The sequence below is a fragment of the Aotus nancymaae genome, unplaced genomic scaffold (genome assembly GCF_030222135.1).
Source record: "Aotus nancymaae isolate 86718 unplaced genomic scaffold, 86718_ANA_hifiasm-v0.15.2.pri h1tg000011l, whole genome shotgun sequence".
NCBI lineage: Eukaryota > Metazoa > Chordata > Mammalia > Primates > Aotidae > Aotus > Aotus nancymaae.
Genome location: NW_026988422.1, coordinates 86,815,047 through 86,836,417, shown reverse-complemented (window position 1 = coordinate 86,836,417; position 21,371 = coordinate 86,815,047). Strand labels below are relative to the sequence as shown.

The 21,371-nt window shown below is 49.6% G+C and overlaps 1 protein-coding gene across 3 annotated transcripts in view; it reads right to left on the bottom strand.

The window, feature by feature from the left end:
- Positions 1-10,791: 10,791 nt before the first annotated feature.
- The window catches only part of LOC105730155 (cytochrome c oxidase assembly factor 8), a 30,547-nt gene continuing 19,967 nt past the window's right edge, over positions 10,792-21,371 (bottom strand). The window contains exons 4-5 of one of the 3 annotated variants that reach the window (XM_021675242.2): positions 15,005-15,095; positions 10,792-12,473 (exon numbers count right to left, since the gene is read on the bottom strand). In XM_021675242.2, the coding sequence (XP_021530917.2) occupies positions 12,368-12,473; positions 15,005-15,095 (197 nt within the window). In that variant the 3' untranslated portion in view covers positions 10,792-12,367. The other 2 variants (XM_064375253.1, XM_012471180.2) reach the window with 2 other exon arrangements.

The window sequence follows — 21,371 nt, the reverse complement described above, 5'->3', positions numbered from 1 at the left end:
CACCCAGATATTTTTTGTATCTTGTAGAAATGAGGTTTCACTATGTTGCCCAGGCTGGTCTTGAACTCCTGGGCTCAAGTGATCCTCCCACCTTAGCCTCCCAAAGTGCTGGGATTATAGGCGTGAGCCATCGAGCCCAGCCACGTTTATCTTATTACACAAATAATGTATCTTTATTGTGAAAAAGCCAGAAAACACAGATTTGTAAAAAGAGACCGTGTTTAGGCCAGGCGCGGTGGCTCATGCCTGTAATCCCAGCACTTTGGGAGGCCGAGGCGGGTGGATCACCAGGTCAAGAGATCGAGACCATCCTGGTCAACATGGTGAAACCCCGTCTCTACTAAAAATACAAAAAATTAGCTGGGCATGGTGGCGCGTACCTGTAATCCCAGCTGCTCGGGAGGCTGAGGCAGGAGAATTGTCTGAACCCAGGAGGCGGAGGTTGCAGTGAGCCGAGATCGTGCCATTGCACTCCAGCCTGGGTAACAAGAGCAAAACTCCGTCTCAAAAAAAAAAAAAAAGAGACCACGTTTAGCTGATAGGATGTCAGTTGACAAGTGTCTTGCTTCTTTTCTTTTTTTAACATTGTGACAAAATACCCACAACGTAGAATGTACCATCCTAACCACTTTATTTATTTATTTATTTTTATTATTTATTTTTTAAAAGATGGGGTTTCACCATGATGGCCAGGCTGGTCTTGAACTCCTGACCTCAGGTGATCCACCCACCTCGGCCTCCCAAAGTGTTAGGATTACAGGCATGGGCCACTGCGCCCGCTCACCACTTTATTTTTTTTACTGTTACAAAAGTCTATTTAACAAAAAGTCTAATAGGAAGGCTGGGCGCGGTCGCTCACGCCTGTAATCCTAGGACTTTGGGAGGCCGAGGTGGGTGGATCACCTGAGGTCAGGAGTTCAAGACCAGCCTGGCCATCATGGAGAAACCCATCTTAAAAAAAAAAAGTCTAATAGGAAAATACACATGACGTAATTTTTACATCATAGTAAAACGGGCCCTATGGAGAGAGGACATGGGTTTCTCTGCTGAACAGCCATTATTTATACTCGTTCCAAGGCCTCTAACATGAGGATGCCATTTCCTCGTGTTACCACCATTCCAATATTGTTCATTGTCCACCAGTCGCCATCTCCACACATTCATCTATCACAAGATTCAAAAAGGGATCAAATCCCCACAGTATTCCTTGGACATGTCTGCCACCATTTAATTTCTTTCTTTCTTTTTTTTTTTTTTTTTTTGAGACGGAGTTTCGCTCTTGTTACCCAGGCTGGAGTGCAATGGCGCGATCTCGGCTCACCGCAACCTCCGCCTTCTGGGTTCAGGCAATTCTCCTGCCTCAGCCTCCTGAGTAGCTGGGATTACAGGCACGTGCCACCACGCCCAGCTAATTTTTTTGTATTTTTAGTAGAGACGGGGTTTCACCATGTTGACCAGGATGGTCTCGATCTCTTGACCTCGTGATCCACCCGCCTCGGCTTCCCAAAGTGCTGGGATTACAGGCGTGAGCCACCGCACCCGGCCTCTTTTTTTTTTTTTAAGATGGGGTTTGACCATGTTGGTCAGGCTGGTCTTGAACTCCTGACCTCAGGTGATCTGCCCGCCTCGGCCACCCAAAGTGATGGGATTACAGGCATGAGCCACCATGCCTAGCCTTAACCATTTTAAAGTATGCAGTTCAGGTCAGGCGCTGTGGCTCACACCTGTAATTCCAGCACTTTGGGAGGCTGAGGTGGCGGATCACCTGAGGTCAGGAGTTTGAGACTAGCCTGGACAACATGGCGAAAACCTGTCTCTACTAAAAATACAAAAATTATCCGGTGTAGTGGCAGGCACCTGTAATCCCAGCTACTTGGGAGGCTGAGGTGGGAGGATCACTTGAACCGAGGAGGTGGAGGTTGCAGTGAGCTGAGATCTCCCCCCTGCCCTCCAGCCTGGTCGACAGAGTGCAACTCTTTGTTTCAAAAAAATAAAAATAAATAAATGAGTAAGTAAATAAAGTGTGCAGTTCAGTGGCACCAAGTACATTCATGTTGCTGGGCAGTCTTGCCACCATCCATCTCCAGAACTTTATCTCCCAAACAAGCCCTGTACCATTACCCATTAAGCAGGCACTCCTCATCCCCTCACTCACTACCTGACACCCACCATTCACTTTTTTTTTAATTTCTTTTTTTGTTTGTTTGTTTTTTTGAGACACGGTCTCATTCCGTCACCCAAGCTGGAGTGCAGTGGCACTATCTTGGCTCACCACAGCCTCAGCCTCCCCAGGTAGCTGGGACTACAGGTGTGCACCACCACACCTTGCTAATTTTTTAATTTTTTTTTTTTTTGAGACAGAGTCTCACTCTGTCGCCCAGGCTGGAGTGCAGTGGCACAATCTTAGCTCACCGCAACTTCCGCCTCCCGGTTTCAACGATTCTCCTGCCTCAGCTTCCTGAGTAGCTGGAATTAAGGGCGCATGCCACCACGCCCAGCTAATTTTTGTGTTTTTAGTAGAGATGGGGTTTCACCATGTTGGTCAGGCTGGTCTTGAACTCCTGACCTCGTGATCTGCCCGCCTCGGCCTCCCAAAGTGCTGGGATTACAAGCGTGAGCCACCGTGCCTGCCACTTTTAAATTTTTATTTATTTTAGAGACAAAGTCTTACTATGTTGCCCAGGCTAGTCTCGGGATGAGATCCTCCTGGATTTCGGGTGAACACTCAAAGACAAGAGGCGCACGCATAGCAGAGAAGAGTAGGTGAGGTGGAGGCTGGAGGGATGCAGCTGCAATCTTGGGAGCCCAAGGGCCAGTGGAACCCTGGAAACCGGAGCGAGGGAGCCGGCCCTGCAGACACCTTGATTCCGGACTTCATCGCAGAACTCAGAGAGAATAAATCCCCGTCTTCCGGAGCCCCCAGTGTGTGGCGCTGTGGTGCGGCAGCCACAGGAAACACGTGCTTTCTAGAATGACAGCTGGCGTCCGCAGGCACAGCAGGGACGCATCAGCATTTGGAAGGCAGACTGGGTTGATGTGCAGTCCCGGAAAAGGAGACGGAGATTTATGTCTGGTGGCAGGGAGCCTGCGTGTTCAGCAGCTTCTGGAAGGAATCGATGGATGGAAGCTGCCGGAGCCGTTGCTGACAGCCTCTTCTGAGGCCGGGCTCCAGAGCTGGAACCTGGTAGAAGCCTTAGTCCCGTTTACTGCAGCAGCGATGGGGGTTGGGCCGTGTGAAATCTGAGCCCAGGCCCCACCTCGAGGTCCCTTCTCAGCTTCTCCATCTGTGACGTGGGCTGCACCTGCCTGGCTGCTGCTCATGAGAGATGGTGAGCAGTGCTCTGTGCCGCGTGGCCTGACTGCCGAGGTTCTGTGAAGACGGAAACCACAGGGGCTGAGAGCGATGGCGCCCCCAGGCCACCAGGGCCGGCTGGCCCCCGCGCCCGTCCCCCCACTCTATCTTCTCTCTGAAGGCTGCGCTGTTCCTTTCAGCATGACCTAAGCCCTTTGCAGTGATATCTCCACGTGGACATTTCCTTACTCAGTGTCTGGGTCCGCCCTGCAGAGCTGAGGTGGACGGCACAATCAGGACTTTCTATTGGGACAACTGAATGCGACCTCCCCACTGCCGGCTCTGCCCCCTCCTGTTTCCACGGGTCTGGACGTTCCTTCTGCACAGGGTGGGGGCGGTGGCTGGAAGTCAGCCTCCGTGGGAGGTGCACCAACCCCATGCCTCTTGCCCCCAGATAGGCCTTTCCCCTGGGCGTTGCCCGAGGCGCGTGGTCCCAGTTGGCCAACCTGGAGCTGAGCCGGGAGGACGTGAGTGACCCTCTCCTCCCAAAGATGACTTTGAACCCTTGGGGACTGAGAAACCCGCTGAGAGAGAAAGGAAACAATGGGGATAGTGCCCACAGCTGTGCCTCCTCGGTAGCCAGGTGGCGGGGCTGCTGGCGAAGGGGAAAGGGCAGCCAGTCGGGGCCCCTAGAGGAGAGCTCATCCTGGAGAAGTTAACCAATAGGAGAGGAAGGCGGGGGCATGGAGGTATCTGTCACCCATACAGCAGCCCCGCCTCTGGGGGTAGAGATGCCACCCCAAGGAACAGGGCTTGTGAACTCACAGAACACCAGAGAGCACTGGGCCGCCCCAGCCTGCCTGCCCAGTCCCAGCCTGCTGCCGCACGTCCAGTGGGGGGCCCGTGGGCCTCAGCTAAGCGGTGCCCAGCATTCTCCTGGCCACAGACCTGGGTCCAAGGTGGGCCGGTAACCTTGGGAGGTGGAATCCAAGGGAATCCTGGGGCATTATTGATGCCTGGGGGGACAAGCTTATCCTGCTGGACAGGGGGGAGTGCAGATTCAACGTCTGGAACTGCTCTGGCCATTTCTGCTTCTACAGAGGGAGCCAGGCTGACCTCCAGCCACGCGCCCAGGCAGACACTGGAGGCGAGGGCCAAGAAAGCTGCAGGGACACAGAGCCCCTGATATGGGGTCTGGAAGCCCAAGGGCACCCACAGCCTGCTCATCTGGGTGCCTACAGGAGCCATTCTGTCATTTAACCAGTTGGATCATCCAGGATTCCAGCAAGAAACAGGATTCCCCCCAGAAGGGCTGAAGGAGACTTGAATGAAAGGGCAAGATGGGTGAACAGGCCGGGCGCGGTGGCTCAGGCCGGGCGCGGTGGCTGAAGCCTGTAATCCCAGCACTTTGGGAGGCCGAGGCAGGTGGATCATGAGGTCAAGAGATCAAGACCATCCTGGTCAACATGGTGAAACCCCGTCTCTACTAAAAATACAAAAATTAGCTGGGCACGGTGGCGCGTGCCTGTAATCCCAGCTACTCAGGAGGCTGAGGCAGGAGAATTGCCTGAACCCAGGAGGCGGAGGTTGCGGTGAGCCGAGATCGCGCCATTGCACTCCAGCCTGGGTAACAAGAGCGAAACTCCGTCTCAAAAAAAAAAAAAAAAAAGATGGGTGAACAGGGATTTGGAAACAAAGTAAGGATGTCAGGGCGCCCAGAGGCTAGGAACAGAGAGAAGCCAAAGGGACAAGGGGAAGGACAGCACCTGAGCGGGGCTGCCTGGTGAGAGCAGCAGTCAGGAAGGACAGATGCCCCTCGCCGGAGAGGAGGAGAAGGGAGGAGACTGAACACGCCGACTGCTCTCTCCTCCCACCCCAGCCTCCTCCTGGGCTTCCCTGTTCTGAGTTGAACTGTGTGCCCACAGAATTCATATGTTGAAGTCCTAACCACAATTAGGACCTTATTTGGAATGAGGGTCGTTGCAGATGTGATTAAAGTGGGGTCATACTGGAGAAGGGCAGGTCCCAATCCAACATGACTGGTGTCCTTATAAGAGGGAAAATGTGGGCTGGGCACAGTGGCTCACGCCTGTAATCCCAGCACTTTGGGAGGCCGAGGTGGGTGGATCACCTGAGGTCAGGAGTTCGAGACCAACCTGACCAATATGGTGAAACCCCATCTACTAAAAATACAAAAATTAGCCCGGCATGGTGGCAGGCGCCTGTTGCCCAGGCTGGAGTGCAGTGGCTCAATCTTGGCTCACTGCAACCTTCACCTCTCAGGTTGAAGTGATTCTCCTGCCTCAGCCTCCCAAGTAGCTGGGATTACAGGTGTGTGCCTGCCACCACATCTGGCTAATTTTTTTGTATTATTAGTAGAGATGGGGTTTTACCATATTGGCCAGGCTGGTCTCAAACTCCTGACCTCAGGTGATCCATCCACCTTGGCCTCCCAAAATGTTGGGATTACGGGCGTGAGCCACCACCCTGGTTGAATTCTTCGTATATTTTGGATAACAATGGTACATTCATTTTCAAGTGACCAGGCTCTTCCGCTAAGAATCCCCTAGGAACAGGCCTCCTGCACTGTGCTGCATCACAAGCCCCCCAGGCCGCCCCCCAGGCACTTACCCAGCGATGAACTCTTCTCCCAGTGAGACGATTATCTCATACTGACTCCTGGCACCGGACTCCCCTCCCAGTGGGTGTCTCAGGTTGTTTGAAGTCAACTGGGGATGCCTCTGATGGTCAGGCCCAGAGATGGGCTCATGGCCTCTGCCAGCCAGACTTGGTTTCAGGTGGACTTTGGGACTCAGAGCCAATTGGATGTGGACTGAAATGTACCCGGATCACATCACCCCCTTGACTGCCCCCACCCCAAGAACTGGGACCTCAGAGGCTGCTCTGGGCATGTGCTATATGAGGTAATCTGGGACAGTCAGGCTTCTGGGGTGCAAGCAAAGAAACTTGAATCAGCCGGGCACAGTGGCTCATGCCTGTAATCCCAGCACTTCGGGAGGCCAAAGCAGGCTGATCACCTGAGGTCAGGAGTTTGAGACCAGCCTAACCAACACGGAGAAACCCCATCTCTACTAAAAACACAAAAAATCAGCCGGGCGTGGTGGCACATGCCTGTAATCTCAGCTTCTCGGGAGGCTGAGGCAGGAGAATCACTTGAACCCGGGAGGCCAAGGTTGTGGTGAGTTGAGATCACATCATTGCACTCTAGCCTGGGCAACAAGAGCGAAACCCCGTATCAAAAAAAAAAAAAAAAAAAAGAAAGAAAAATTCTAGATTTACAGAACTCACCTGGCAGTCCTGTCACTGGTGATGCATCAGCCTCTCCACACACACCAGCGTCTCCCTAGTGGGGCATGAGTCATACTTACCTCTGATCTCCAAGAGCCTCCCACTCGGACAACTTGCTCAATGAATGAGTGCAGAGGCTCACGGGAAGAGAAGTGTAGTGAGGACAGGCTTTTGCCTGCCTAGCATTTCGAGGCCCAGGCCTCCCTATCCTGTGCCCATGTGGCTCTAGAAAGGCCAAAACCACCTCTTCTACAGAGTTGGGCACACCAGCCAGCACAGCTGGCCAAAGGTAGCCCAGGCCTTTCCAGAGCAGTGAGGAAAAAAGACCCAGCACTTTCTTCCCCGGGGGTTTAGAAGTCAAGGGTGTGAGTCTGGTAGTGATCCTGCCTGAGGATGAAGTCAACTCTGCAAAGCAGAGAAAATGTGCCACTGTGCCCGGCCTTTTTTTTTTTTTTTTAATTAATAAAGAGTTTCGGCCGGGCGCGGTGGCTCAAGCCTGTAATCCCAGCACTTTGGGAGGCCGAGGCGGGTAGATCACGAGGTCAAGAGATCGAGACCATCCTGGTCAACATGGTGAAACCCCGTCTCTACTAAAAATACAAAAATTAGCTGGGCATGGTGGCGCGTGCCTGTAATCCCAGCTACTCGGGAGGCTGAGGCAGGAGAATCGCCTGAACCCAGGAGGCGGAGGTTGCGGTGAGCCGAGATCGCGCCATTGCACTCCAGCCTGGGTAACAAGAGCGAAACTCCATCTCAAAAAAAAAAAAAAAAAGAAAAAAGAAAGAGTTTCGCTCTTGTTGCCCAGGCTGGAGTGCAATGGCGCAATCTCGGCTCACTGCAACCTCCTCCTCCTGGGTTCAGGCGATTCTCCTGCCTCAGCCTCCCGAGTAGCTGGGTCTACAGGCACCCACAACCACACCCAGCTAATGTTTGTATTTTTAATAGAGACAGGGTTTCACCATGTTGTTCAGGCTAGTCTCAAACTCCTAACCTCAGGTGATCCACCCACCTCGGCTTCCCAAAGTGCTGAGATTACAGGCTAGAGCCACTGCGCCCAGCCTTTTTTTTTTCTTTTGACACAGAGTCTCTCTCTGTCACCCAGGCTGGAGTGCAGTGGTGCAATCTCAGCCCACTACTACCTCTGCCTCCCAGGTCCAAATGATTCTCCTGCCTCAGCCTCCTGAGTAGCTGGGATTACAGATGCCCACCACTACACCTGGCTAATTTTTGTATTTTTTTTAAGAGATGGGGTTTTGCCATGCTGGGTCCAGGCTGGTCTCGAACTCCTGACCTGAGGTCATCTACCCACCTCAGTCTCCCAAAGTGCTGGGATTACAGACATGAGCCACCTTGCCGGGCCAGAGTTCTGTAAATGACTGAGGCTTGTCCAGAGCACTGAGGGGCACAGAGCAGGGGCACCTGTCCAGTCAGGGGAAGACTCTGCAGCTTCGCAGAGGAGCCACATGTTTGTGGAGTGGGGAGTGGTTGTGAGGGCATTCACCACCTGAGACTCCAGACAGGTGAGGCATGACAGATACCTTGAAGGGCTCATATAGTTGTCTGTACATTTCTACTTGAAATTTCATGTCTTGGCTGGGAGAGGTGGCTCACGCCTGAAATCCCAGCATTTTGAGAGGATGAGGTGGATGGATTGCTTAAACTCAGGAATTCCAGCTTGGGCAACATAGTGTAACCCTGTCTTTATAAAAAGTATAAAAATTAGGTGTGGTGGTCAGCGCCTGTAGTCCGAGCTACTCGGGAGGCTGAGGCAGGAGGATTGCTTGAGCCTGGGAGGCAGAGGTTGCAGTGAGCAGAGACTGTACCACTGTACTCCAGCCTAGGAGACAGAGCAAGGCCGTGTCTCAAAAAAGAAAAAAGAAAAGAAAAAGAAATTTCATGTCTTACAATTGGGTTATTTCACAGTGCTTTGGTTATGACTTAGCAAGAAATCATTTTTGGCCAGGCACAGTGGCTCAAGCCTGTAATCCCAGCACTTTGGGAGGCCGAGGCAGGCGGATCACCTGAGGTAGAGAGTTTGAGACCAGCCTGACCAACATGGAGAAACCCCGTCTCTACTAAAAATACAAAAATCAGCTGGGCGTGGTGGCACAAGCCTGTAGTCCCAGCTACTTGGGAGGCTGAGGCAGGAGAATCACTTGAACCCAGGAGGTGGAGGTTGCGGTGAGCTGAGATCGCGCCACTGCACTGCAGCCTGGGCAACAAAAGCAAGACTCCGTCTGAAAAAAAAAAAATGCAAAAAACTACAAGCATGGGGGAGCCTGAAAGGGAATCTAACAAGACTCTGGCAAACCCAGTGGGCCACAGGGAGAAAATGCCAGACCCCAAACTCTACCAGCTGCCTCCCAATCAGGGGGCCTTTCAGAGCAGGAACCTCCAGCTCCCCTTCAGGAAAATTAATTCTGGATTTAGAAAAGAAGCCCATTCCTTTGTTGTCTACTCCCTCCTATTCCGCTCCGATTTCCTAACCAGACATACAGTTACAATTTTTACTTAAAAAAATGCCAACAGAATAGAGCTATTTCTGTTTGTTTTTGAGATGGACTCTCGATCTGTCTGAGTGCAGTGGCTAGATCTCGGCTCAATGCAACCTCCACCTCCCGGGTTCAAGCCATTCTCCTACCTCAGCCTCCCAAGTAGCTGGGATTACAGGTGTGCACCACCATGCCTGGCTAATTTTTTTATTTTCAGTACAGACAGGGTTTCCTCATGTTGGCCAGGCTGGTCTCGAAACTCCTGACCTCGTGATCCCCCGCCTCGGCCTCCCAAGTGCTGGGATTACAGGTATGAGCCACTGAACCCGGCCTTGTTTCTGTTTTTTTTATTTTTTTAAAAAAAACAACAACAGAAAAAACAACGCTGGTAACAAACAAAAAAAAATCAGCCAACAGAAATCTTTGTCATACAATCTGTCAGGAGTTGCATGGTTTCCCTGTTAATCAGAAGTCTAAAATACTCCTTGCACGTGTACGGAACAAAGGGCCTTCTGTGGCTTACTCCTCTGCTGGGGACGGAAGCCACAGCGTGTGACTGCGGCACAAAGGCGTGGAAGCAGCCACTTCCCCACGCTGGAAGCAGACTGAAGGGCTTGTCAGAAAACAGCTCTCAAGCTTTGTCCTCTTAGGGGCAAAGAATCGAAGCAGGGGAGCACTGCTGCCCCAAGGCAAGGCTTCTCTGCAGCCCTGATGCAATTCTGTTTCCCTTAAAGAGCAGCATGAGTGTGGGCAAGCCTGGATCCTCCACCTGCAGCTCCGAAAGATGCTCCTCACACAGAGGCCTTCGCCTGGGCAGGTTTTTTTGGAAGATGGTCCTATTAAGCATTCTAACTCCAGTATTTGTGCAGAGCAAATGCTGTACCTGACACCACCTGGAGCCCTGATGAGGGCTCTGCCAGAGCTATGGGATGGCATCAAGGGAGCTGAGGCTTGCAGGCAGGTGTGGCTTCCTGTCCATTATTAAGATTAAATAAATACAAGGAAGGCCAGGGCACAGTGGCTCATGCCTGTAATCCCAGCACTTTGGGAGGCCGAGTCGGGCGGATCATCTGAGGTCAGGAATTCCAGACCAGCCTGGCCAACATGGAGAAACCCCGTCTCTAGTAAAAATACAAAAATTGGCCGGGCGTGGTGGCATGCGCTGGTAATCCCACTATTCAGGAGGCTTAGGCAGGACAATCGCTTGAACCCAGGAGGTGGAGGCTGCAGTGAGCAGAGGTCTTGCCACTGCACTCCAGCCTGGGTGACAGGGTAAGACTGTCTCAAAACAAAACAAAAACCAGGACAGGTATTGGATGTCCTGTTGTCACTGACCTGAGACGGCCCTCGGGAGCCCTGCTGAACTTCTCATAGCCACATCCGGCTTTTTTTGGGTGAATAGGAGCAGGTAAAACTCGGTGCCTACAAATACCACCCACACACAAAGTGGGCGAGAGAGACTCAATTTTATTTTCCTTTTAAAGTCCAATTAGGGCCAGGCGTGGTGGCTCATGCCTGTAATCCCAGCACTTTGGGAGGCCGAGGCAGGCGGATCACTTCAGGTCAGGAGTTTGAGACCAGCCTGACCAACATGGCAAAACCGTGTCTCTAAAAATAATAGTAATAATAAAGTCCAAATTAAAGTATTTAAAATTCTGGGAATTTTAACAAACATGCATTTTTGTGGGAAAAGTGGTATAAAACACATCACTGAGATAAGCTTTATTTTGCAAATATTTAAAAGCCCACAGAAATACTTTACTTGAATATGGCTATTACAATTATATTAACCTAATTAAAAAAAAAACAGCCAATTTTTGGGTTAGAATAATCTTTTTTTTTTTTTTGAGATGGAGTCTTGCTCTGTTACCCAGGCTGGAGTGCAGTGGTGCGATCTCAGCTCACTGTAACCTCAACCACCGGGGTTCAAGCGATTCTCCCACTCCAGCCTCCCAGGTAGCTGGGATTACAGGCGCCCTCCATCATTATTGTAGAGACGAGGTTTCACCATGTTGGCCAGGCCAGTCTTGAACTGACCTCAGGTGATCCACCTACCTCGGTCACCCAAAATGCTGAGATTACAGACATGAGCCACCTCGCTTGGCCTTTTTTTGTTTTTTTGAGACAGGATCTGGCTCTGTCGCCCAGTGGTGGGATCTTGGCTCACTGCAGTCTGGACCTCCCTGGCTCACTCAATCCTTGAAGCTCACCTCTAGGGTAGCTGGGACTACAGGCATGTGCTACTATACACAGCTAATTTTCGCATTTCTTGTAGAGGCAGGGTTTCACCATGTTGCCCAGACTGGTTTCAAACTCCCGAGCTCAACTGATTTGCTTGCCTTGGCCTCCCAAATTGGTGCGATTACATGAGGTGAGGAGTTGTGAGCCACCGTGCCTGGCCACTTACCTTCGTGTTTAAGGAAACAGGAAAATAAGTGCTGCTGTTTCTTGTTAATTTGCTTACGGCATTGAAGAATCTACTAACAGTTAACACCAAGAATCAAGCTAAACGTGTTGGCGTGCAATAAAATGGCACTCGCTCTCATGTCCTCACGGCGGACCGCATTCAGGGTGCAGCCGGTGAGGACCCACCAGCTGATGACTCACAGCGAGGTGGTCTGACCCCGCGGCCAGCTTACAGACACTTGGCAGCCAGCTTCCAAATTCCCGTCAGCAAGCTTTTTGATTCCGTAAAGGTTTATTAATATTTTTATTTTATTTATTGATTTGATACGGAGTCTCGCTTGGTCTCCTAGGCTGGAGTACAGTGGCATGATCTCGGTCACTGCAACCTCCGCCTCCTGGGTTCAAGCGATTCTCGTGCCTCAGCCTTGAGTAGCTGGGATTACAGGTGTGTGCCACCACGCCCGGCTAATTTTTTGTAGAGATGGGGTTTTGCCATGTTGTCCAGCCTGCTCTCGAACTCCTGACCTCAAGTGATCCACCCGTCTAGGCCTCCCAAAGTGCTGGGATTAAAGGCGTGAGCCAGCGTGCCTGGCCGGTATTTTTAAATAGCTCTGTTTTGAATTGGTGTAATTCGAAACACAGAAAATGGGCACCCAGTGCTTGGGCCTTAATGCCATGTCCATGACAACAAGCTGGCCTAGAGCCCACATCAGCAGGACCCACCCTGTCCCCAGACAGGCCACGGCCCCCTTAGGAAGATGTGGGCTTCCTGGGATCACTTCAGTTTTTCTCAGAGCCCTGTGAAAGGAGCTTCTCTAACCATCTGCTTCCCATGGAGACCTGGACTCCGGCTGGGTCACGGGGACTCCTAGCTGCTCATCTTCTTTTGTTTCCGTTTGAGCTTGTTCCAAATCCTTTCCAGAGCCACTTTTCCCATGCAGAAAGTGATGGCAAAGTTGCGCTTGTACCAGTCTCTGTAGAGGAACAGGATGCACAGGTGACATGGCAGCAGGAACTGGGGCTTGGTGCCCTGGCCCAGGGGCAGCTCCCAGCCAACGTGAGTTCAACTGACCAGGCCTCTGCCCTCACCACCGCCTCTCCCTTTCCCTGCCCTTGTTAAAGACAAACTATCCAGAGAGGCCTCAGAGAGGCCTGCTTCTTTTCAGGCTGAGAGTGAGGCCCACTGGCAATGCCCGGAGCCCTCCCCAGCCTTCTGTTTCTGGAGGCTGCTGCCATCCTCCTTTGGTGTTTTTGTTTTTTTTTTGAGAGGGTGTCTTGCTTAGTTGCCCAGGCTGGAGTGCAGTGGCATAATCTTGGCTTACTGCAACCTCCGCCTCCTGGGTTCAAGTAATTCTGCCTCAGCCTCTTAAGTACTCCTTTGATTTCTGCTAAAAGATCCAAGAGAGCCCTTGGAAACCCCAGGCCTCCTGGGCTGGCCGCATTCCAGAAGTGTGATGGGGCCACGACCACTCTGGAGGCTTTGCATGGCAGGACAGAAAGCTCCTTTCCACCTGCAGACCACCTTTACATAAGTGATGCTGCCATGAGGAGCAGTGCCCAAAGTAAATAAGTGCTTCTAGGGAAAGAAAACCGGTAGCCCACGGGGATTACAGTTCTTAAAGGAAAAGCCACGTTCCATTTCACTAATACAGACAGCCTGATTCTATGACATTCGGGTGAAAGGCAAACCAGACTTCTGCTGCTGCCACAGGGAGGCAGGGGCAGAAGGTGGGGATGGGGACCGGGCTCCTCTAAAGCCTGATCTTGGGTAAGAGAGAAAACATGAAGCCTATCAGAGATTGTGCCTAGTGTAAACAAGCTATGCGTCCAAAGACCAGGGAAAGATGATACTTGCTTATTTGAATGACTTAACTAATTCCGAGTAATACATGACGACCTTAGAAACGGAATCCAGATATTTCAGGACTAATCTTTAGGTCAGACTGTCCCTCACTGAGCCCATCTAGCTTTTGACCATATCGACATTCTTTCTCTCTCTCTCTCTCTTTTTTTTTTTAAACAGGGTCTCACTCTGTGGCCCAGGAGTGAGTAGCGGGATCTCAGCTCACTGCAACCTCCACCTCCTGGGCTCAAGGGATCCTCCTGCCTCAGTCTCCTGTAGCTGGGACTACAAGTGCATGCTACCATACCCAGCTAATTTTTGTATTTTTTGTAGAGACAGGGTTTTGCCATGTTGTCCAGGCTGGTCTCAAACTCCTGGGCTCAAGCAATCCATCCACCTTGGCCTCCCAAACTGCTGGGATTACAGGTATGAGCCACTCTGCCTGACCCATATTGACATTCTTGAGGTCTGGCTTCACCTGCCCATCAGACTCTGTAACTGTTTATATATATATATAAAATTTTATTTTATTTTATTTTTGAGACAGGGTCTCACTCTGTCATCTAGGCTGGAATGAGTGGCGGGATCCTCAACCTCCCGGGCTCAAGCGGTCCTTCTAGCTCAGCCTTCCAGGTAGCTGGAATTACAGGCACACGCCACCACGCCTGGCTATTTGGAGAGACAAGGTTTCACTATGTTGCCCAGGCTGGTCTTGAACTCCTTGCTTCAAATGATCCACCCACTTTGGCCTCCCAAAGTCATGGGATTACAGGTGTGAGCCACTGCATCCAACCTACAAATATTTTAAGGCAAATCTCAGATATCATGTCCTATTATTTCACCTGTAAATATAAGCCATTATATATGTGTAACCAGCTAACACATTTTTTTAAAAAAGGACATAATCACAACATTATAATTCTGTGCAAAATATACAATAATTTATTAATACAAACTAATATGCAGTTACTGTTCAATTTTCTCTATTTGTCCAAAATATCATTTTACAGGTGGGTATCTGAATCAGGAGCCAAACGAGGTCTAGACATTGCAAGACCCCCACATTCCTTTTTAACTTTTAGAATTCTAGTTACCTCTTGACCTCATGATCCACCCACCTCAACTTCCCAAAGTGCTAGGATCACAGACATGAGCCACAATGCCCGGCCTAAAAAAACTGGTATCTTTTTAAACCACTGCAGTCACTTCAAAAATAAAGTTGATAAAGTCTTACAACTTCTACCTCTGATATAAATGTGAATGGAATGTTGTTAAATTCAGGTAAGAAAATACTCCTACTGGCTGGGTGTGGTGGCTCACGCCTATAATCCCAGCACTTTGGGAGGCCAAGGCAGGTGGATCACGAGGTCGAGAGATCAAGACCATCCTGGTCAACATGGTGAAACCCCATCTCTACTAAAAATACAAAAATTAGCTGGGCATGGCACGTGCCTGTAATCCCAGCTACTCAGGAGGCTGAGTTAGGAGAATTGCTTGAACCCAGGAGGCAGAGGTTGCGGTGAGCTGAGATTGCACCACTGCACTCCAGCCTGGGTAACAAGAGTGAAACTCCGTCTCAAAAAAAAAAAAAAAAGAAAAGAAAATACTCCCACCTAATCTGGATGTGCTATTCAAATTTTCAGGAAAAGAGTAAATACCTACCTATTATAATACATGTGCTTCTGAAAATTTTTACTTAAAAATTGCTTGTAAAAGTCCGCCATTTCTTCTGCATTCAATGTTGTTTTCTGACCTGAAAGTTAATTTCAGCTTAAACATTAAGACTTAAGGAAAAAGGATAAACAAAAAAATTATTAGAGCTAATAAGTGAGTTTAGCAAGCTTGCAGGATATATACAGGACCAATATACAAACATCAGTTCTATTTCTATATACTAGCAATGAATAGTCTGAAAATGAAATTAAGAAAACAATTCTACTTATGATAGCATCAAAAATAATAAAAGATTAGGAATAGGTTGGGCATGGTGCCTGTAATCCCAGCACTTTGCGAGGCTAAGGTAGGAGGGCAGATCATGAGGTCAAGAGATCCAGACCATCCTGGCCAACATGGTGAAACCCCATGTCTACTAAAAATACAAAAACCAGCTGGGTGTGGTGGCACACGCCTGTAGTCCCAGCTACTTGGGAGGCTGAGGCAGGGGAATGGCTTGAACCCGGGAGATGGAGGTTGCAATGAGCCAAGATGGTGCCACTGCACTCCAGCCTGGCGACAGAGTGAGAATCCGTCTCAAAAAAAAAACAAAAAAAAAACAAAGTGGGCCAGGAGCGGCGGCTCATGTCTAATCCCAGCACTTTGGGAGGCCAAGGCAGAGGATTGCTTAAGCTCAGGAGTTTGAGACCAGCCTGAGCAACATGATGAAACCCTGTCTCTATAAAAATATATTAAAAAAATAGCTGGGCATGGTGGTATAGACCTGTGGTCCCAAGTACTCAAGAGGCTGAGCTGGGAGGACTGCTTGAGCCTGGGGAGTAAAGGTTTCAGTGAACCAAAATCCCACCACTGTATTCCAGCCTGGTGACAGAGCGAGACCCTGACTCCAAAACAAAACAAAACAAAACAAAACAAAACAAAACACAAAATATGGTGGAAAGAAATGAAAGAAGACCTTTTAAATAAATGGAAAGATATACCATGTTCATGATTTGGAAGACTTAATACTGTTAAGATGGCAATACTCCCTAAATTGACGTGCAGATTCAGAACAATCTGTATCAAAATCCCAGCTGGGTTTTTTTTCTTTTTTTGCAGAAACCGACAATCTCAAATTCATATAGAAAGGTAAAGAACCCCATTGGCTAGAACAACCTTGATCAAAGATGAACAAAGTTGGAAGACTCACACTTCTGAATTTCAAAACTTACTACAAAACAACAGTAATCAAGGCAGTACGGTGCTGGCATAAGGACAGGCATGCAGATCAATGCAATCAAACTTTGAGTCCAGAAGTAAACCCAAACATCTGTGGGCAAGTGATTTTCACTGAGGGTGCCAAGACAATTCAATGAGGGTGGGAACAGTCTTTTTAACAAATGGTGCTGGGACAACTAACTGGATAACTACATGCAAAGGAATAAACTGAACCCCTACCTCACACCATAAAACAAGAGTTAACTCAAGGTCATAAAAAAATCTAAACATAAGGGCTAAAACTATAAAAGAAAAATTCTTTTTTTTTTTTTTGAGATGGAGTTTCGTTCTTGTTACCCAGGCTGCAGTGCAATGGCGTGATCTCGGCTCACCGCAACCTCCGCCTCCTGGGTTCAGGCAATTCTCCTGCCTCAGCCTCCTGAGTAGCTGGGATTACAGGCGCACGCCACCATGCCCAGCTACTTTTTTCGTATTTTTAGTAGAGACGGGGTTTCACCATGTTGACCAGGATGGTCTCGATCTCTTGACCTCGTGATCCACCTGCCTCGGCCTCCCAAAGTGCTGGGATTACAGGCGTGAGCCACTGCACCCAGCCCAAAAGAAAAATTCTTCAAGAAAACAGATGCAACTCTTCATCACCTTAAATTAAGTAGTATTTGTTAGATATGACACCTAAAACACAAGCAAAAAAAAAAAAATAAACTCGATTTCATCAAAATTAAAAACTTTTGTGCTTCAAAGGACACTATCAAGAAAATTAAAAAGATTAGCTAGGCTTGGGGGTGGCATGACTATAATCTCAGCTACTTGGGCGGTTCAGGTGAGAGGATCACTTGGGACCAGGAGTTCAAGACTAGCCTGGGCAACATAACAAGACCTAACCTCTCCAAAAACTAAAAAAATGAGCCAGGTATGGTGGTGTGTGCCTGTAGTCCTAGCTACTCAGGAGGCCGGGGAAGGAAGGTCACTTGAGCCAAGGTTGCAGTGAGCCATGTTCATATCACTGCACTCTAGCCTGGGCAACAGAGCCAGACCCTGTCTCTTGGGGAAAAAAAAAAGTGGGCCGGGCATGGTGATTCACACCTGTAATCCCAGCACTGAGAGGCTGAGGCGGGTGGATCACGAGGTCAAGAGATTGAGACCATCCTGATGACAGCGTGAGACTCTGTCTCAAGAAAAAAGGAAAAATCTATATGGGTTTTTATTATCTCAGAATGGGAGAAAAACATTTGTAATCATCCATCTAATAAGGGTCTAGTATCGAGAATATGTAAAGAACTCTTTCATCTCAGCAAAAAAAGGATAAATCATCCAATTTTATTTATTTTTATTTATTCATTTTTTTTGAGATGGACTCTAGACCTGTCCCCCAGGCTGGAGTGCAATGGCGCAATCTCGGCTCACTGCAACCTCCACCTCCCAGGTTCAAGCAATTCTCCTGCCTCAGCCTCCTGAGTAGCTGAGATTACAGGCATGTGTCAACATGCCTGGCTAATTTTTGTATTTTTAGTAGAGACGGGGTTTCACCATATTGGTCAGGCTGGTCTCAAACTCTTGACCTCATGATCCTCCTGCCTTGGCTTCCCAAAGTGCGAGACTACAGGTGTGAGCCACCTTGCCTGGCCAAATCATCTCATTTTAAAATAGGCAAAGGATTTAAACAGGAATTTCTCCAAAGAAGATAAAGGAATAACCAATAAGCACATGAGAAGATACTTAACACCAGGAAGAGAAGCAAAGCGCTTATCTGAATGTTGTAAGCCATTCTAGCAAATTATCAATCCTGTGGAGGGAGTCACAGTCTGATTTATAGCCTGTCAGTCAGCGGGACAAGTGGCCCAGGACTTGCAGCTGGCAAAGGATTTAAACAGGAATTTCTCCAAAGAGAAAGACTGCCTCAGTGGAGGCCATCTTGTGGGACTGGGTCTTTAACCTGTGGCATCAGACACCAGCTCCAAGTAGACGGTGTCATAACTGAACTGAATTGTTGGACACCTAGCTGGTGTAGAAGAGTTGGAGAAGTGGGATTAGGGAAGATACCAGGTATTTGATGTCAGGAGGAAAAAAAGCTCTTTTTTTTTTCTTGAGATGGCGTCTTACTCCATCACCCAGGCTGGAGTTCAGTGGTATGATCCTGGCTCCCTGCAACCTCTGCTTCCTGGGTTCAAGCGATTCTCCTGCCTCATCCTCCCAAGTAGCTGGGATTACAGGTGCCTGCCACCATGCCTGGCTAATTTTTGTATTTTTAGTAGAGACATGATTTCACCATGTTGGTCAGGCTGGTCTCGAACTCCTGACCTCAGGTGATCTGCCCACCTCAGCCTCCCAAAGTGCTAGGATTACAGGAGTGAGCCACTGCACCCAGCGATTTTTTTTTTTTTTTGAGACCGAGTCTTGCTGTCTCCTAGGCTGGAGTGCAGTGGCGCAATCTCAGCTCTCTGCAACTTCCACCTCCTGGGTTCCAGAGATGCTCCAGCTTCAGCTTCCCAAGTAGCAGGGATTACAGGTGCCCACCACCATGCCCAGCTAATTTTTTGTATTTTTAGTAGAGATGGGATTTCACCATGTTGGCCAAGCTGGTCTTGAACTCCTGACCTCAAGTGATCTTCCTGCCTCGGCCTCTCAGAGCTGAGATTACAAGGCATGAGTCACTGCGCCCGGCCAAAAAGACGTTTAAGTCAGCAATTCAATCTGTAGGTATATACATGATTATTCACAGTAACATAATTCATAATAGTCAAAGAGGAGAAATAATCCAAATATTCATCAACTAATAAGTAGATAAAACATGGTATATCCGTATAGTAGAATATTATTAGGCCATAAAAAATCTCCAAAGTACTAATACGTGATGCAACATATATGAACCGTGAAAAAAGGCAGACACAAAAGACCACATATCGTATGCTTCCGTTCATCTGGAAATGTCCAGAATAGGCAAATCCAGAAATAGAAAGTGGGCTGCCGGGTTAGGGGAGCCAGGAATTGAGACTGGCTGCTAATGGGCATGGGGTTTCTTTCTGAGGTGATGAAAATGTTCAGAATTAGACAGTCATGACAGTTGTACAATCTCGTGACTATAGAAGCCACTGAATTATACAGTTTAAAAGTGTAAATTTAGGCCGAGCGTGACAAGGAGACTGTCTCAAAAAAAAAAAAAAAAAGCAGGGTGAATTTTACGGCACGTGAATTGTATCTAAAGATCACAGCGTAACTCAGTCTCTTCACAGGTGACACAGACCAGGCAGCTAGCTACAGCATTCACACTGAGTGACGTGTCTCGTCGTGCACTCCAGTACTTCCTGCAGATTCTGGAGGAACTGTGAGCACCGCCCACAGGAATGGGATGTATCCTAACTCAAACGCATCCTGGGTTAACAGCCTGCCCACTCCTGGGACAGGTCCTGGCCTGACTGCTCCATCCCTGGACGCCGGTGCTCTGTTAACACACGGGACCCCAGGGCCTGCCTTTGTGGGGCTCCCAGTGCGGCGACCCTCTCAGGGCTCACCCACACGTACGAGACCTAGAAAGGCCACAGGACAGGACCCACAGCCTGTTATAGGGAGTAGCAGGGCTCCCCTGAAGTAGGGTCCCCAGAGCAGCCCAGGGGCCAGTCTCACGCTCCCAGCTATGGCTCAGGGACCAGGGAATGAAACCACATCCAGGGTGGTGGGTGTAGGAGGAGCACTCTGGCTTAGAAGCCCCAGTCCCTGAACAGGAGCTGAGGTCTCTTGTGAGAGCGCTAGGCTCTGGCCTCGGGGTGCCTGCATCTCCAGCACTTCCCATGCAGAGGCGCAGGGGCCATGCTCAGCCCCTACCCAGGTGCTCTCTACTTGCCTCCTCTGCAGACTGCCTCCCCCTGCGGGTGCCACCTCCACCTCCAGCGGAGCGCAGGCCACCTGGTGGCTTAGCTGCTGCTGCTCCAGCCCACAGGGGAGCTGGCAAGGCAGGTAAGGGCATGGGTCCACAGAGGGGAAGGGTGTCTTGCAAATCCTTTATTCACACAGACAGAAACGGACAGACGGCACGGCACAAGCATGGCTGTCCTCTAGCTACACAGCAGAGGACAAGAGCCACGCCTCTGGCTGCTCGGCCAGGCCTAGTGCCACGGGAATGACGAGCAGTTTAACTCTACAGCCCCCTGCTCTGCTTTTCACCTCAGTTCTGCCATTTCCTATGTACTCTGAGGCTACTTGGTGTTCTTCTGTGCCTCAGTTTACTCAACTGTGTAAGGGAGATGGCGGTAGCACCTCCATCCATGGTTTTGCGTCCCATGGTTTCAGTTGCCCGAAGTCAAGTGGGGTCTGAAAATATTAAATGGAAAATTCCAGAAAGGAACAATTCACAGGTTTTGAACTGCATGCTGTTCTGAGTAGCGTGATGAAATCGCCCAATGTCCTGCTCCGACCTGCCCAGGAGGTGACACCTCCCTTTGTCCAACGCATCCATGGTATAGACGCTCCCACCCGTCAGTCACTCAGCAGCCGTCTCGGTGATCAGATCCACTGTCGCAGTACCACGGTACTTGTGTCTAAGTAACCCTTACTGACTTGGTAATGGCCACAAAGCACAAGGTTAGAGATGCTGGCATATTGTTACACTTGTTCTATTTTGTTTGTTCGTTTTTGAGATGGAGTCTCACTCACCCTGTCAGCCAGGCTGGAGTGCAGTGGCGTGATCTCAGCTCACTGCAACCTCCGCCTCCTGGGTTCAAATGATTCTCCTGCCCCAGCCTCCTGAATAGCTGGGATTACAGGTGCCTGGTACCACACCTGGCTATTTCACCATGTTGGCCAGCCTGATCTCGAACTCCTGACCTCACGTGATCCACCCGGCCTCCCAAAGTGCTAGGATTAGAGGCGTGAGCCACTGTGGCTGGCCATATGCCGTACTTCTCAATTTTTCTGTTTTTTGGCCGGGCACGGTGGCTCACACCTGTAATCCCAGCACTTTGGCAGGCTGAGGCGGGAGTATCATCTGAGGTCAGGAGTATTTATGTATCCCACATATTTATGAGGCACGCACTCAGTTTTCAGTAAGTGTGGTGAATTTGGGGTTCTGGACTTAGTGGTGTGCTTGGTAACAAGCCGCAGTGCTGCAGTGTGGACGGGGCCCCGCTTAGCAGACATTATGGTG